At 49.1% G+C, this 18250-nt stretch overlaps 1 protein-coding gene across 11 annotated transcripts in view; it reads right to left on the reverse strand.

The window, feature by feature from the left end:
* Nucleotides 1-18250, reverse strand: part of CSGALNACT1 (chondroitin sulfate N-acetylgalactosaminyltransferase 1) — a 327171-nt gene that overhangs the window by 31261 nt on the left and 277660 nt on the right. For all 11 annotated transcript variants that reach the window (XM_068531929.1, XM_068531930.1, XM_068531928.1 and 8 more), the window contains one exon: nucleotides 9787-10003. In XM_068531929.1, the coding sequence (XP_068388030.1) occupies nucleotides 9787-10003 (217 nt within the window). The remainder of the gene's footprint in view (nucleotides 1-9786; nucleotides 10004-18250) is intronic.

An 18250-nucleotide genomic window follows, 5' to 3' on the forward strand; every position in this document is an offset into this window, starting at 1 on the left:
ACTGGGACAACTGGTCACCCTTCCTGCATCAGGGACTTGACAGGAAGGAATGGGCACCTGAAGAGCACAGGACAAGGCGGGACAGAATAACGGCAGTAACAGGTCTAATGAGCCAGGGGAGCGCGGCGGAGACGTGACTCATTTCTGGTGGGTGATGGGGACGGATACCAAGGTCAAGGCAGCATCCAGGCCGGGCCTGGACAGGTGAGTAGACGCCACGCAGGTGGAGAGGACCAGGGAAAGGGCTCTCCTGGCTGAGAAGGCGCAGATGCAAGGAAATCACGTCCCGATTCTTCTCTCAGTCAATCTGCTGCTCAGGTATATCAGGTATGAGAAGAAACCCTGTTTAGGCTTTAATTATGTCCCATGCAAATGAAATAACACATAACAGCCTGTCAGGCTACCATCTCTCCCTTTGGTCGTCGAGGACACCAGGAAGAAATGTGCTCAGGCACAAAGGGACGGAGGAGGGAACAGAGAGCGGTGGGGGCCTGTCATCATCAGGCTTTGGAAAATGATGTTCTTCTTTTGCTTTGGTGGGTTCTCCCCGCTCCTGCACCCCATGCTGAAGTGACACACAACTCCTGGACACCGTTATCTGACAAGCTGAGATGTGAGCGTGAACAGTGAGCTCAACCAAGCCATCGGGACCTGCTCTCCTGGTTGCACGTTTCAGAACAGCAAATGGGACCATTGCCAACTGACCATTTCCTTCTCTTGAACAGATGTTTCTACATAATCTGTGGCTCAAATGAAGTGAAAAACATCTTTTATTAGGCCTCACAGAGAAACTTTTATGGAAATAAGGTGAATGATGTAGATTCGCGTTTCTCAAACATGTAAACCATAAAACCTTCCTGGGTGCAACACTGGGGTCTGAGCAGAGAAGAGGCTGCCTGAGGAAAGCTAGTGGAGTGAGGCAGGGATGGAGGACGGTACTGGGAAAGGTAAGCTAGCTTTCCTTCTGGGAAACACAACGAAGACCGAGCACCTCCTGGATCGCAGCCTGCGGGTGCGGCCCAGCACACCGCACGGCAGGGCTCAGCTGGTCCGCTGCACACATGCCGGCTGAGCCCACGCTGCAGCCCCACTTCAGTCTCAGAGAGTCCACAGTCGCTGTTTTTTAAAGATCCAGAAGTGTCCACAAAAACATCTTAACGGCGCTAAGCAGGAAAAGGATTTTAAAAATTGCTGAAGAAAATTCAAGTAAAAGATGTCCCTGATACTACCTTTAAATGTCATAAATGCCGAGGGAGGGACCAAGAGAAGTGTCAGAGGAAGGAGAAAGGGACAGATTAAAACAGAAATAACCAGCAAAGTCTGAGAAGACCCACAGCAACATGGAAAAGGGTTCTCAGTCCAGCTGGAAGGAGTCAGAATAAAAATCAAGCAAATTTGGAATGAATTGAGAAAGATCTTTGAAAATCACAAAAAATCATTTCCATAAAAATCCTTTTTTTCTAGGAGAGGCTCAGAGACAAAGACACTAAGACCATCTATAGTTTTGTTACCGTGAGGTTCCTCCTGCTACTGCGAACAAAGTACACAATAAAACAATAGATGAGCTTAAAACCGATAAGCCAGATGCCAAGGGAAACTGAGCAGCCAAAAAGCAAATGTGAGAATAGCTCCAAGAAAGGCAGAATGAGGAGTTTAAAAAAGAGAGGAGGAGGAGGGGGAGGTGGGTTTAACGCAACACACCACTGGGCAAAGGGGACTGAATCTGAAGCAAGTTCTCCTGGGGGCACCCTCTCTACTCCTGGCCATGCGTAAAGCCGTCCTGGGAGGGGAAATGGCACGTGGAGCCTGCGAGGCTCATCCAGGGATCAGGACCACCAGAGAGCAAGGGAGGAAGAGGCTGCTGGAGCAAAGAGCCATCTTATCTCCATAGCAACAGTGGAGCCCGGAGCACGAAGGCCCCAAAGCAGCCCCACAGCAACTGACCAGAGGGTCCATATATCTCCTCAGGGCACATCCGGGTGTCATTGCCACTCAGGGAGGGGACAAGTTATGAGGAGCTTTAGCCTCCTAACTTCTTTTTTTAACATCTTTATTGGAGTATAATTGCTTTACAATGTTGTGTTAGTTGCTTCTGTATAACAAAGTGAATCAGCTATGCATACACATACATCCCCATATCCCCTCCCTCTTTCGTCTCCCTCCCACTCTCCCTATCCCCCGCCTCTAAGTGGTCACAGAGCACCGAGCTGATCTCCCTGTGCTACGCCTCCTAACTTCTTGTAAATCCCAGAACATCACCCATTCTTGCTCATGGCCTCTTAAATAAAGGCCCTTAGGGTCTAGGGCTAGGAAAATCTTGTCTCATCCAACAAATAGCAGCTTCCTTTTCATTAACCACTGAGGCTGAAGGAAACTAGGCTTTCTTTTTCTCTCTTCCCCTTGCCTGCCAGGGGGTTCAGAGCTGGTGCTTCTGACACGTTGCACTGCTTCCCTCAGTCCCGGCACCCAGGTGTACTTCACCCCTGTTCCACTCTGTTACTGAGTCCTTGTCCACTGACCTTTATAAAAATGGTTTTATGGAATTTGTATTTTTTATAAACACAAATAATTCTTAGGATTTGTTGAGATGGTTCTAATAATCATGAGAATAGAAGAGTAATCATAATAAATACCTTAGTCCATGAACTCCATAAACCCAGGAATCAATTTTGTCACGGGGGTCCACCCTACCCCGGACACAGTTCTGGACCAGGAAAGCTTGGTCCTTGGTCCTTGCAGATGGCACCCCATGCCCGGTCATCACCCCAAGTGAGCGATTTCTCAGATCCAGCCTTCCCCAGGGCTCTTTGTGTCTTGTGACCAGGCCTGCTCTCTCTGGAGGATTCCAGGCTCTACATCGATTTCTTCTGTCCAAGAAGACATATTTGTTATAATGCTTAGCCATTTGGGTCTTTTCTAGCTGAATACTTAGCACACTGATACTGAAGTGGGAAATAAAAAACCTAACAACCAGCATCAGAGGTGAAAGGGACTCATGTGGACCAGTACTTTGATGTTATAGAAGATGCTAAAGCCCAGATGTATGAAGTGACTTGTAAAAGTCCTCAGCCAAATGGTGTCAGAGCAAAGGTTGTTTACATTTTAAAGGAGATGCACTGGGAGGATAATGTTTTAAATAAACTAACCTCAAGTGGTGATCATTGCAACCATGTACCCAAAAGAGTGGAAAATGGCAAAAATCTTGCCACCAACAAATGGCCGAAAAAAGAGGTACAATCCGCCATGAAAGTCACAAAGAGGAGGCCAAGGAAAGAAATGGAAGAGTCCACCGTAGCCTCGTGGTTCCAGCTCCACAAGTGCTGCAGAAGAGGGGCTGGAGGTGTGCAGCAGATGAGAAGGCTGGGGGACAGGGGCCTCGGCTCCGTGGCGGGGTCTCCACACAGGGACGGCCGCAGCAGGGTATCTGGTCCCTCCACATCACATAGGAAGTGACGAAGGAAGCAGGGCCATCCTAATGATGCTCGGTGAACTAACCCCCGCAAAGAGGCAGGTGTGACAGGACCAGAGGGGAAAAGGCATCGCATTAAGTCAAGATCCTTCGTAAGAGCAGGAAGAGGAGCCGGGGCGACGGGCACTGACAGCCAGACCCCTCCCCGCCCACCCAGCAAATACAGGGCCAAAGCCTCACCTTTTTTCCCCATTTTTACCTGTGGGAGTGGAAAGAGCTGAAAACAACTGGTGGGTAAGATGAGAGAGGAAAACGAACGGGGGCCAATTCCCTCTGACGTTTTAGCCTCAGCCCTTAACAGAGGTCCCTGCTGGGAGCCAAAGGATCCCCCCTCCGCCGTTTAGGACGAAGGTACACCCACAACCAGGTAGAGTGAGGCTGGTACCACCACACGCCCGCCCCAAGGCCCGTAAGGGCTGCAGGAATCTGGAGCCTCTAAGAAAGGCGCACAAAGGCCAGCGGAGCTGTCTCCTCCTTCACCTGCTCTTCCAGACCACGAAGGACGTGAGGAGAACACAAAATACAGCTGGGAGTGTGACACAGCCCTCAGTCAGGGTGGGGGACAGCCGAGGACAACCCACCACTACAACATCAGAGTGGCAGAAAGCATGCCGCATGCAAGAGGGATGAAGACAAACAGCAGACAGCCACATCTGAAGGACAACAGCAAAGTTAAAGGAAGAAAGAGAGGGCATTCAGAAAGCAACAGTGTTCAAACGCGAACGAAAAACCTAGTCTGAGAGAAACTATAACTCTAATTGAAGAAAACACCTTACAAATGTTTCACACTTTCTTAATAAAAATGTGAATTCAATAAAAAAAGTTCAAAGAGGAAATGATAAAAATAACAGATTTTGATTAAGAAGCACATTCTGTGCTCAGAAAAATAACGTGATAACCAAAAGAAACAGAAGAAGTAAATTAGAAACAGCAAGGTACAGAATAGATGTATCTGAAAATCAAATTATTCACATAAAGGAAAGGCTTATGTGAAAGCAGATAAAAGACTAACACATTAAAAACTAGAGAGAAGCTAGTAAGTGGAGAAAACCTATGGAATGCACAACTGGGTCTGAGAAGCAGAGAAATCAAACCCAAAGCAGGAGAAGTACTCAAAATTAGAACACCAGAAGAAGTTCCCTGAAATGAAAGAATCCACAAAACAAACAAGGAAACTGAATTACAGGAGAGAGAACAACAGGCACTGAGCTGAGTGAGACATATCCTGATTAAGTGATCACGATTCACAACAAAGGAAGGCATTCTTCTGTCATTTTCAGGAGAGACAAAATAAAGCTGTCCTAACACTTCTCCACAGTATCATCAGATGCAGAAGAACCTCTACAAGGTCCTAAGGAAAGAAAGTGTATCCAAGAGTTTTAAGCCCAGCCACGTCATCCTTAAACTGTGCAGATAACAAGCAGACATTCTATTCTCAAGCACTCATGACCCTTCTTGAAGAAATGTCTTGACCATGAAATCCAGACAACCCAAACCTCAGGAATGAGGAAGCCACTGTCGGAGGACAGCTGATGAATGCACTAAATCCACTTAACACACAGGAGCTGTGGTTACAACACAAAGTGTAAGGGCTGCAAACCCTGATGAGGTAAAAATGATAGAGCAGTGATTTATGTCATAGAGTGTTCTGCCTATGTTTTCCTCTAAGAGTTTGATAGTGTCTGGCCTTACATTTAGGTCTTTAATCCATTTTGAGTTTATTTTCGTGTATGGTGTTAGGGAGTGTTCTAATTTCATACTTTTACATGTACCTGTCCAGTTTTCCCAGTACCACTTATTGAAGAGGCTGTCTTTTCTCCACTGTATATTCTTGCCTCCTTTATCAAAGATAAGGTGACCATATGTGCATGGGTTTATCTCTGGGCTTTCTATCCTGTTCCATTGATCTATATTTCTGTTTTTGTGCCAGTACCACACTGTCTTGATTACTGTAGCTTTGTAGTATAGTCTGAAGTCAGGGAGCCTGATTCCTCCAGCTCCATTTTTCGTTCTCAAGATTGCTTTGGCTATTCGGGGTCTTTTGTGTTTCCATACAAATTGTGAAATTTTTTGTTCTAGTTCTGTGAAAAATGCCAGTGGTAGTTTGATAGGGATCGCATTAAATCTGTAGATTGCTTTGGGCAGTAGAGTCATTTTCACAATGTTGAAACTAAAAATAGAACTACCATACGACCCAGCAATCCCACTACTGGGCATATACCCTGAGAAAACCACAATTCAAAAAGAGTCATGTACCAAAATGTTCATTGCAGCTCTATTTACAATAGCCAGGACATGGAAGCAACCTAAGTGTCCATCAACAGATGAATGGATAAAGAAGATGTGGCACATTTATACAATGGAATATTACTCAGCCATAAAAAGAAACGAAATTGAGTTATTTGTAGTGAGGTGGATGGACCTAGAGTCTGTCATACAGAGTGAAGTAAGTCAGAAAGAGAAAAACAAATACTGTATGCTAACACATATATATGGAATCTAAGAAGAAAAAAAAAAAGGTCATGAAGAACCTAGTGGCAAGACAGGAATAAAGACACAGACCTACTAGAGAATGGACTTGAGGATATGGGGAGGGGGAAGGGTAAGCTGTGACAAAGTGAGAGAGCGGCATGGACATATATACACTACCAAATGTAAAATAGATAGCTAGTGGGAAGCAGCCGCATAGCACAGGGAGATCAGCTCTGTGCTTTGTAACCACCTAGAGGGGTGGGATAGGGAGGGTGGGAGGGAGGGAGATGCAAGAGGGAAGAGATATGGGAACATATGTACATGGATAACTGATTCACTTTGTTATAAAGCAGAAACTAACACACCATTGTAAAGCAATTATACTCCAATAAAGATGTTAAAAAAAAATGTACTTTAAAGGAAAAAAAAAATGATAGAGCAAATGGGGAGATGGGACCAGGAGAGCGAGAAAATATAACTTTGCTGCTCTCCTCTTCTTATTATAATTTTTCAACCAATGTAGTCTAAAACTAAAATATGGGGTAAAAATACATAATGATTCCAATCTGTTCTGGTTTGTAAAGTCACTTTTTTAATTTTAGAGGGATCTTTTATAGCACAGAAACATTTTCTCAAAGATCAGCAATTTCTTCTGTTATACTTCAGATTCTCTTCTATAAATTTAAGTAAGGTAAAATTTAATTATTTAATTAAAAATAGAACATATGGCATGTCTCATGCTTAATTACATTTCAAGCATGTTATTTTTCTATCTGTGTAAATGCAAAGAAAGGTGCCCAGAATGTTCAATTAATGTTAAAAATGGCTAATTTAGGTAAGCAGGGCCAAAAGTGAATTTTTAAATAATTTACTCCTGGTTGTGTTCTACTGTTTAAACATCTCATAATAGCCACGTGTCACTTTTATAAACTTAAAAGTCAGGTTTAAATTATAAAAGCAAAAAAATATATTTCGTTGAATTTTTAAAGAAAACATTAAAAAATGCTAACTATATAAAAATTTACAAAACAATATAAAAATTTATAAAACGGAGAGAATCCAAAAGAAGGAAATAAAAATCACTCATAGTTCCATATTCAGTGCTAACCACAGTTGACAGTTTCCACTCCTGGGATGGAAGGGACTTCACAAAGACAACATCAAATATTGAATAATTAGCCCCTTATATTTTCTCCCAATACTCTTATGGTCAATTTCATGGCATTTAAATATTTAATTGACCAGAGTTTACTTTGGGTTTTGGTGTGAAGTCAGAATTAAATCTTTTCTGCTGTTTGGTTAGTTGTCCTAAAGCCACGCTCTGAACAATCCGTTCTCTGCTGGCCAACTTGAAATGCCACCTTTACCAAGTTCTGACCCGGAATTAAATACCCCAGGCTTGAGTACCCTCTATCATCCCAATTTTTCAGAGACCTCAACGTGCTCGGAAGCCCCTGGTCCACGGAGCAGACGCCCTTGTCAGCCTCTGCTCAAGCGCCTTCCATCTGGGAAGCCTTTCTTGGCCCACTGTCCTGGTCTCTATTTCTACCTCTGTGGGACTAAGATTCTTCTTTCCATGAAGCCAGGTTCCTCTTATCCCTCCATCTGGTCCAGTGTCCGGTGCACACACAGGCCCTCCTTGTCCCCAAGGAACCAGTCTCCCTGACCACCCTCTCCTGCCCACGTGCTACAGCGGGCATCTGAATAGTGACAGGCAAGAGAAAGGACCCCTGGATTTTTGTTTTTAAAACATTAACTAGAATGACATTCATGTCACCACTTCCACTTTGGAGACTTGTAAAGGTTTTACTTTTTTCAACAATATTTCCCTTCCAATTTTATTCCTACTGTTAATTACTTGCCATCTTCGTGACACTAAGGCAATAATCAGTCATAATAATTAGTCATATGCACCCAAGAGAATCCTTCTTCCAGGCTCCGGAGTCCTGAAAGGAGGACTCGGCTGTGCCCTGAGCAGACAGCCCTCCGGCGGGGGCACCACCTCGCCAAGCTCAGCTCTCTAGCGACCGGCCTGTGTGCTAAAGCCAACCTCAGGGCCCTGCCCCAGGCTCCAGGCAGCTTCCTGGCTGAGGGAACTTTCTATAAACTTGTCCTGGGAACAGGCACACCGGCCGCTGGGAGTCAGGGTTTGCCTTCAGGCCTGGTACCCAGCCCTGGGTCCGTCCTCCCAGGATAGATGCTTCATTGGCCAGTGTACTCGGCTGGTCTGAAGAGAAGGCAGAGAGGGACACAGACGCACCCAGGGGGGCTGAAGGGAGCCAAAGCCACACAGCCACTTCAGCGCCGGAGCCAGAGGGGCGCTGCCGACAGTCGTGGGATCGCGCGTCGGGGTGTTCTCCAAACTGGTGGGGGATGGGTGTGGGAAGATCAGCCCAGCCAGCTCCGCAGGACGTCAAGCTGAAGGCCCAGCTCCCAAACCCCAAGAAGACAAAGGCAGCCATTGCTTCAAAGGCCACAACTAGACCCACTGGGTAGAAATTACAGGGAGGCAGACTTCAGGTGCAAGTAACAGCGAGCTTTCTACCCGGACCTGCAGCCCGCCCTGGCACACACACGCACACACCGCACACACACACAGCCGTATCAGGAGTGCCGCCGAGGGACTCTGAACTCGCGGAAGACCAGGCCAGAGGGCCCCCCAAAGACTCCTGGGTTCTGACCTTAAAATGTAGCTAGAAAAGGGTTACTCTTTTTAGTTGGAGAAGATGTATTAAGGACCTATTTACAAAGCTTAATGATAGGGTGTAAGGAAGACACGGGGATGAGAGCAATATCCCCTCCTAGTGACTGCAGAACTGTTATCATCTCCAGGCCTGAATATGCCAGTGGAGAAGGTTCTGGAAGCTGGAATGAGACCATCTTGAGAGGAGCTGTCACCTTTGCTTGAAGGACACGTTCAGACTGAGGTTACAAGACAGAAAGGGACCCAGATACATAAGTGCTGGGCTTCATTTACTCCCATCTCTGAAGCCTGGCCAGAAACGGGTTACTCTTCAAACGTGTGCATTATCCAGAATTTTGAGAAGCCTCAACTACACCATTATACTGAGCCTTACTGGCTTTTAATAAAGTGAATTTAATGATAAAAGATTAAAAGTAAGTTTGATCTTCCGATATTTACCATTAGGCACACATGACGTTCTATCTTTAAAATAAGCCGGCTAAGTCAGCTAGCTGATTGACCTCAAGCAGCGTGTGAGTGTCGTCCACAAGAGTGTAAGATCCAACACCGCACCGTCAGGAGCTCGAAGACACGTGTAAAAACTACACACCGCATCGGAACATAAAACCCTCTTAAGTCTTCTTGAGTAGCTACAAATATGAGTGCTGGGAGACTTCTCGGCATAATTTTCCATGTAATCTCTGAGGAGACACAGGTTAAAATAAAAAAGACTCTGACTGAATGCATTCCAGTCGCTGCCAGGGCAGGACACCAAAGGAAGCCAGGCTGCAGCCAAGCACACAGGTCCACGGCCACGCGGGTGCCGGCCTTTCGGAGGCTGGGAGGGGCCCAGTCCAGTGAGGGGACAGCACGGCCTCGTGGTCCCCCAACCTGAGCCCCAACTGCAGTCAGAATGGAACCCAGCAGGCGTGACCCTACAGATCCTGATGAAAGCCCAGTCTTCCTAACCTTCGCTTCTGAAGGTAAATCCGCTTATCTGGCAGCTTTCTATTGGCTTTAGGGAAAGGCAGATACAACGATAAACTTCACAGGAAGAAAACAGAGTCGAACAGGGAGAGACAGGGGCCTTCGTGCTGGGCAGGGAGCAGGGAGGGACGGGACGTGCCGTCAGCGTTTCACACACACGTGCCGACAGGCCCACCTGAAATTCTGCATGAACTGCCGGAACTTGTCCACCCTCCTGGCCAGTGGGACGATGACATTGACCAGCGTGCCGGCCATGTTCAGCTCCTCCTTCTTCACCTTCATGATGGGGCCAAACGGTCGGAACAACACAAGGCGTCTGAACTCGTGCTTGTGGTCCCCTCTGAACGTGAGCTCGTACAAAGTGCCTTTATCCTTTTCTGTGCGGTAGATCCCTGTTAACAGACACAAGGAGAGACAGTTCTAAAAATTAACCGTGGCTGTTGAGTGTTTTTAATGGCCAAGAGCTAGCACAAAATGCCTTACTTTACAAAATTAAGATTAAATCTCCACACCTAATACTTATTAGAAAACTCAAAATGCTCCCACTTAAATAGCAAAAGAAATGAAAATACCATCAATTTAAAAATCGGTTGTGAAGACCTCAAAAGAACACATGGCAAAAAGTTTGTAATGTTGTATACAAAGCTGCATTTATACGATTCAGAGGCATTTAAAAAAGGACTGTAAGGAAATACGTCAAAATAAGACTGGCTGTGCTGTGGAGCACGGTTATGTGTTTTTTTCTTTTCTGCTATTTATCTACATTTCTGCAATATGATAAGATACATACTTTAATATCATATTTAATTTAAGAAGTGTGTTAAAACGATCTCTGAGAAACGATAGCCATTTCAGATGAAGTGACCACAGTGGTCCATTCGGGGCACTGGGAGCCACTCGGGCCGGTCCCATGGGCCATGTGGCCCCATGGAAGCTTCCGGAAGCACTAAAGCAGACGGCATGTACAGTACCAGCACAGCGGCAGGTGCACGTCTTACGTAACTTCCCCTCCGGGAAGCAGCACAGCCAGCGCCGCAGAGCCAGCCTACTTGGGGCAACGATGGGCCCCCCAAGTGTCGCCGTCACTGGAACTCCACCGTCTCATTGCCGGGCGGACCGTGTGACCCAGCATTTCGCTCAACCATGGGATGAGGCTCCGCAGGCCTGACCAGACGGAACTTCCCCGCCTCGCGAGCCAACCATCCCCTGGGGCCTAAGTTCCACACCTCCCCGTGTCACTGGGCTTGTGGGCGCTTTCCTACCGGCATAAAAACCCATCCAGTACAACAAATCACCAGAGAAGCGTCCTCGTCTCTCTTCTCTTGACTGGCCAAGTTTTCTCTTCCTCGTCCTCCCTTCCTCTGAGCCCCTACTTTGGCTGGGACGCACTCTGGGCTCTGAGTAGCTACAAAGGCGACTCCACAGAAGGCATCCTCCTGGGCTCGCCGGTTTCCAGGCCTCTCCGAGCCCTTCTCTTTCTGTCCTCACCCCCCCTCTCCTCTCTTCTGTGGGGACCACAAACGCCTCTGTTCTTCGCCTTCCAGGAGCTGTTCACCCCACACCCCCGGCTCTGCGGCCTCTCTGATCTCCCTCCAGGGCCGCAGAGAGGAGCCTGGGCTGCGAATCCTCCAGGGGGTCTCACCTCCCACCGCCCAGAGGTTCACACGCACAGCCCGACGCCGGCGGGTCGGGGACTCGGGGACCCGGGCGCAGGGCTACGAGGATGGGGCGGAGCTCCCTCCTGAAGCCTCCTGGGCTCCCCAGTGCAGGTCGGGGAAGCTGAGAGAAGGTCTGCCGAGCTCCTGCTGGGACGGGGGTCCCAGCATCCCCACCGGGACCACTCGTGGGAGAAGGGAGGGGCACTTCTCACGAGGCTCGGAGGATGTCTCTGAAAACGGGAAGTGGTTCCCTTCGAAGCCTGTTCACCCTTTCAGGCAACTGGTCCTCACAGAGGACACAGGCTCTTCCCACCTCTGCTGCCCAGAGCAGCTGGGCAACCACAGCTCCCAGGGGCCCAGGTGGGGTGGGGCTGAGTCAGGAAGCGGTCGGCTCAGTAACAGCATCTCTGCTGGACGGAAACACAGCTGTGACCCGGGGCCAGCAAGTACCCCTGCTCTCCACGGCAACCCCCGCGCAAGGCTGCTACAGCTGAACCTGCAGATGACAAGCATGCGGGCCGGGATGGCTTCTCAGAATTGGAGTCATTTTCTTTCTCAGCACCAGGATCAGAATCATTAACTTTTTAAAATCTAAATCCACAGATGTGAAGATGCAGGTATGCACCTTTCTCAAGAGATGGGCGTCCATTTATAAAGAACCAGAGAACGTAGCAGTTCTTACTAATAATGATTCCTACAACCGTGCCTGTGGGGAGCGGCGCCAGCATCCCGGGGGACAGGAGCGGCCTGCGTTCCTGGTTCCCGACACACCCTCCCCCCACCCCTCCGGGGCCACCAGGAGCCAGTGGACCAGGCTGATCTCACCCACAACTCCAGCTGCTCTGTCGGCCTCACCCGCATCCTGTGCCTTGAAACAGCTATTACATCAACAACTTTTTAGCATGTTTCCCCCTACTCTGCCTAATTCAATTCATCATGTCTTATAAACCTGATTTTACATCCCTTAATCCCATCTATTTTAAATAAGTTACTTAAAGCTCTCTTGCAGCCTGTGTCCACCAAAACCCAGCCCCAGCCCTCGTCCACCACACCCACAGGTACGTCCTCCCACCCCAGTCTCCTTATGACATAAGGACAGCACCTAAACAAAGCCCGCGCCTCCTGGAAACCTTGAGGGGTGGAAACTCGGAGAGTCTCCCTCCGAGGGAAAGGGAGCAGAGGCACCGCGGCAGGATGGGGTTTTCAGCCGACGAGCTGCATGCACAATGGCAAAGGCAAAGCAAGCTGGCCACGCGAATACCTCCCTAGTCATATTTTATAGGGCAGTATCATTCTTATCCACTATGCAAATTAAAGATCAAAATGAGGACTCTGGAGCTGGCTGAGAGCTTAGTGGAACACCTTTTCCCACTTTCCGCCACTAGGTGCCGAGCTTCCTGTGAGTTTGCTGTTTCTGCTCCCCGTGCAGGCAGACCCGTGCTTGTCCTGCTCTCCTCCAGGGGTCCAGGCCCCAGGACGAACAACTAGATGTGGACACCTCCAGGAATCCAAGATACAGCTCCCCGGTCTGCTGCAGATGTCTGCTCCTTCAGTAGGCGAGGAGCTTACCAGATGCGGACGTGTCCCCCTCCATCCTGCCTTCCACTTACGGACCTCAGAAATCATGACGCCGAAGGTCCCCGCCCTCACTCAGGACGAGCGGACGTGGCTGTGGCCAGTGCTGCACTGCTGAGCCCAGAGGTGTCTCCACTTTCAGCCCCGCCTTTCCTACCTTCCCGCATGGAGCCCAGGTCCGCCAGCTGGATACCTGCCGCCTCTGACACCCCTGCCCCACTTCCAGGGCCTGGCCCATCCTGCACATACCCTGGGGCCCTTAGCTTCCTGTAGCATCACTCTACGCCTGCTCTGCCCCAGCTCAGAAGCCCCCCAGCTTCCCACAGCCCAGAGAGCAAAGCACCAATACTACAGCCAAGCCTTCAAACCCTCCCTCATCTGGCTCCGAACCTAATTGTAGGTCCTGCCCCTGCCTCACGTGAAACTGGGTTTACGTCGAGCATATACAACTACTCTTCCCCCTGGAGAAATTGGAACCGAAAGTGCAACGCTGGTGGGAATGTAAAATGGTGCAGCTGTGGAAAAGAGCCTGGCAGTTCCCTCAAAAGTTAAACACAGAATTATAATCTGACCCAGGCATTGCACTTCTGGGTGTGCACCCAAAAGAGCTGAAAACAGAGACTTGAACAGACACTCGTACACACATGTTCACAGCGGCATCATTCACAGCAGCCAAACGGGGCAACACCTCAGACCTCCACAAACAGGTGAATGGATGGACAAAGCATGGTCTATACATGCAACGGAATATTACTCAGCCTTAAAAAGGAATGACATTCAGACACGTGCTACAGCATGGATGGACCCGAAAACACGAGCTAAGTGGAGTCAGCTAGACAGAAAAGGACAGAGACTGTATGACCCCCCTCGTACGAGGAGTCTAAAGTAGTCAAATTCACAGAGACAGGCAGTAGACTGGGGCTCACCAGAGGCTGGGGCAGGGGGAGGGGACTTAGTGTTTAAAGGGCACGGAGTTTCAGTCCGACATAATGAAGAAGTTCTAGAAATGCGTGGGGATGACAGTTACACACAATGTGAGTGTACTTAATGCCAATGAACTGTACACCTAAAAATGGTGAAAATAGGGAATTCCCTGGTGGTCCAGTGGTCAGGACTCCGTGCTCTCACTGCGGAGGGCGTGGGTTCAATCCTTGGCTGAGGAATTAAGATCCTATAAGCTGCGCAGTGTGGCCAAAAAAAAAAAAGCTTAAAGTGGTGAATTTTAGGGGCTTCCCTGGTGGCGCAGTGGTTGAGAATCTGCCTGCCAATGCAGGGGACACGGGTTCGAGCCCGGGTCTGGGAAGATCCCACATGCCGCGGAGCAACTAGGCCCGTGAGCCACAACTACTGAGCCTGCGCGCCTGGAGCCTGTGCTCCGCAACAAGAGAGGCCGCAACAGTGAGAGGCCCGCGCACCGCGATGAAGAGTGGCCCCCCGCTTGCCTCAACTAGAGAAAGCCCTCGCATAGAAACGAAGACCCAACACAGCCAAAAAAATAAAATAAATAAAATAAATAAATAAATAAGTCAGGAGCTCTTTTAAAAAAAAAAAAAAAAGTGGTGAATTTTATGTTATGTGTATTTTACCACAATAACTGCTGTCCTGTGAAAAGGCCTGGCACTTTCTCAAGACACAGGTCCCCACCAGTCCCCCCTCACCCCTTCTAAACAGGACCCTCCTCCCCTGGGAAGATTCCCAGGCTTTCTCAATCCCAAGTGATCGCTTGCTCACCCCTTCTAAACAGGACCCTCCTCCCCTGGGAAGATTCCCAGGCTTTCTCAATCCCAAGTGATCGCTCGCTCCTCCAGACACGCGGATCTGAGAGCTTACACACCTCTGTGTGGAGCTGCTCTCCTGGCCCGTGACACATGTGCCCCCGGACATGGTCTAGTCCAGCCTCTCATTTTACAGACGAGCACACTGAGACCCAGGGACGCTGTTGCCTCCCTCGAGGTCGCCTTCCGTACCCAACACGAACCCCTCAGAGCAAAGGAAGAAGCAGGAACGTGGGCAGCAGCGTCTGAGAAGTCAGACAAACAACATAAGGTCTGTGGTAAAAACCACGGTTCACAGCTCCTTTACCCTCGGATAACCCTTACAAGCCCCCTTGGAGCTTTTCTCTTTCTTTTACACATAACTCTAACAGCTGCTAAATAACAATGATCCGAGTTCAGAGTCTACAACACATTAAAAGTAGTAAATTTTGAAAAGGGGGGGATTTTCATGAAAAAAATTATTTCCAGAAAAAGGAGAGTATATGCTGAAAGAAAAGGTGTAACAGGCAGAAATGCTGACAGTAGTTAAGTAGTGACAGGTCACCTCCTAACAGCAGGGGGGAGACAGAATGTTATTATTTTGTTTTAATTTAACAGAAATGTCTGGGATCATCTAATATAAAGAAAAAAAAAATACTCCACCCATGTAAACTGCCTTTGAAGACACCACTGTAGGAGCCTAATCTCCTTAGTCTGTTCAGAAAGAGAAACTGGGACATACCTGAGAAAGATTTTATTTCACAACGGTAATTTTCTACTATTGTGGTGCTTCAGTTATCTAAAGAATTCCACTTAGATGAAACGTCTCACTCCCAGGCCACGTGGGATAACAAGACATCATCACAGTGCCATCTGTTGTCGGCTCTATTTTCTTAGGGAAAGTAGCAGACACTTGACATTTGCAAAAGACTGCCATGAATCCCCAGATGCTCAGAGACTACAATGTAGATAATTCTCCCCATAAAGACAGTAAAAAGTAACCACTTTACAGCTTTCCTCCTCTGCCAGGTTATGGGATGCCTGCACACACCTTGTTTCTCCTGCATCACAGGGCATCAGCTCACAGCCGCTTCTGCACTCGTCCTGACTCAGGTTCATCACCATTAACTTTCACTAAACATTCCTTTTGATAAGAAACGGCTGCACCGACTGATGTCCTTGCTGAAACAATTCATGAATCCCCTTTTTTATTCCTATTTATTGCATTTGTTCATGCTGTAGATCCATGCAGACAAACTCAACACTTGGTTCTTTTCTTTTTTTTAATTATTTTTATTTATTTATTTTTGGCTGCGTTGGGTCTTCGTTGCTGCGTGCGGGCTTTCTCTAGGTGCAGCGAGCGGGGTCTACTCTTCACTGCGGTACACGGGCTTCTCATTGCGGTGGCTTCTCTTGTTGCGGAGCACGGGCTCCAACACTTGGTTCTTAATCCATCAAGAATTTCTAAGAACCTCACTTACTGAGGGTTCCCCCTTACTTCATCACTAATACTGGCAGTCGACTTTCTTTTCAGAGCCATCTTTTCCCCACAAAGCTACATATCAACTCCATGAAGACAATCATGTATCTGATACTAAGTGGGAAGCGAAGACATGTTATGATCCCAGAGCAGCAGTGGGCTGGGCTCCTCACCAGGTGTACCACCAGCCACGCACAATTCATAGTCACATGACATGGTTATTTTTATCCTTATTGATTTTCCTTATGGGTATCATTCACCATGGACTGTGTTCTCCATTAGAGATATAAAGAGGGATGTGATAAAAAAAAAAATCACTGTGGGGACTTCCCTGGTGGCACAGTGGTTAAGAATCCGCCTGCCAATGCAGGGGACACAAGTTCGAGCCCTGGTCCGGGAAGATCCCACATGCCGCGGAGCCACTAAGCCCGTGCGCCACAACTACTGAGCCCGCGTGCCGCAACTACTGAAGCCCGCGTGCCTAGAGCCCGTGCTCTGCAACAAGAGAAGCCACCGCAATGAGAAGCCCGCGCACCACAACGAAGAGTAGCCCCCACTCGCCACAACTAGAGAAAGCCCACATGCAGCAGCGAAGACCCAACGCAGCCAAAAATAAATTAAAGATTAAAAAAGAAAATCACTGTGCTCTCAGAATTCACATTCTAGAGAGAAGGCAGACAGGTAAACCAAAGAGGCACATATAACATGCTAAGCACCTGAGAGTCTGCCCACGGTGCAGGGAGCAGAAAGGAGGGCGTCTCCACCTGCTGAGGGTGTGGACAGGCTGACAGATGATATTTCACCAGAACTGGAGACTGGGCGTTTGCCAAGACTACAAAATCAGAGAGAACATTCCACAGAAAGATAACAAAGATACTGAACAAACAAAACCAACTTGTTATGTTTGGCAAACTTGCAGCAGCTCAGCCCGGCTGGGGCACAGGAGGCAGGTGCAGGAGGTGAAGCTGGACAGCGAGGTGGGGCACAGCACGCTGGCCACCAGGGCCTCCTCAGGAGCAAACTCCCCCCGAGCACAGGGGAGAGGCGAGGTGGCTTTAGCGCCGTCGCCTGACAGCGGTGTGGATGGAGGACAGGGGGTGAGATCAGAGCAATGAGGGAAGAAGCCCTGTGACTCAGCAGGAAACTGAGACAGTGCCAGTGAGAGGAGGGCAAGTGGCAAAGGCTGGAGAGAACCGGTTAGAGGTGAGAGGGCAGGCGAGGGGAGTGAGCCGCAGGTGAGGCGAGGCCTATGAGTTAAACTCTGAAATGCTGACTTGAGGAGCTTGTGTCTGAAGCTCAGCAGACAGGCCCTTTTCAGACAGAGTGAGATGCCCCAGCGTTTGGGGGGGGGGGCTGTGGAAGTGTGGAGAGTGAGAAGAGGGGCCCCGGAGGCAGGTGCTGCGTAGCCAGCAGGGAGGCTGCCAGGTCAGGCGCAGGACGGGGCGGCGGGGAGCTCACGGTGGGCCAGGGCAGCTCAGCGCCCACTGCTGCATCAAGGTCAAGTAAGATGAGGACGGGGCAGCCCACTGGATGGCAAGCAGCCCAACGCCTTACGGCCATGACGTTCCCGGAAGCGACAGGGTCTGGAGCAAATCTGAAAGAGGGTGAGAGGTCGAGTGGCAGGAGTGAGCTAGGTGAGGAAAGCATCTTGCTTCTGTTTCCTGGAAGTTGTCAAGTTCCTTCCTGCGCCAGGACCTTTGCCCTTTCCTCCGCCTCTGCCTGGGATGCCTCCCCAGGCTGGGCACCGCCGGATCCTTCCCCCCCTTGTAGGTCTAGACCCGGATGCACCTCTTCCAAGAGGCCGTCTCCCGTCCCCCTCGGTCCCCTCTTCCACGCGCCCTGTTCTAGTGCCATCGCCGCCCGTTACCTGAGGGTGTTCACCCTCCTCGCCCCTGCGCCCCCCCATAGCTGAGCTCCACGGGAGCCAGAGCTCTGTTTCTGCGGCACAGAAGGCGGGTGGGATGGGGAGGTGCTGGGTAAGAAGGGGCGGACCCAGCAGAGTGGCAGCCAGAGGAACTCAGAGGGTCGAAAAGTCCTTCATGAAGGACATGAAAAATAGGAGAAAGAACAAGTCCGTCACGCGCTGAGAGGAAGAAGCAAACAGAAATAGATCACGAAGATACACGGATGGAAGGAGGGGTGGGGGGGTGGGGGGGTGGGGTCCCACCCGGG

The sequence above is a fragment of the Eschrichtius robustus genome, chromosome 21 (assembly GCF_028021215.1).
Source record: "Eschrichtius robustus isolate mEscRob2 chromosome 21, mEscRob2.pri, whole genome shotgun sequence".
NCBI lineage: Eukaryota > Metazoa > Chordata > Mammalia > Artiodactyla > Eschrichtiidae > Eschrichtius > Eschrichtius robustus.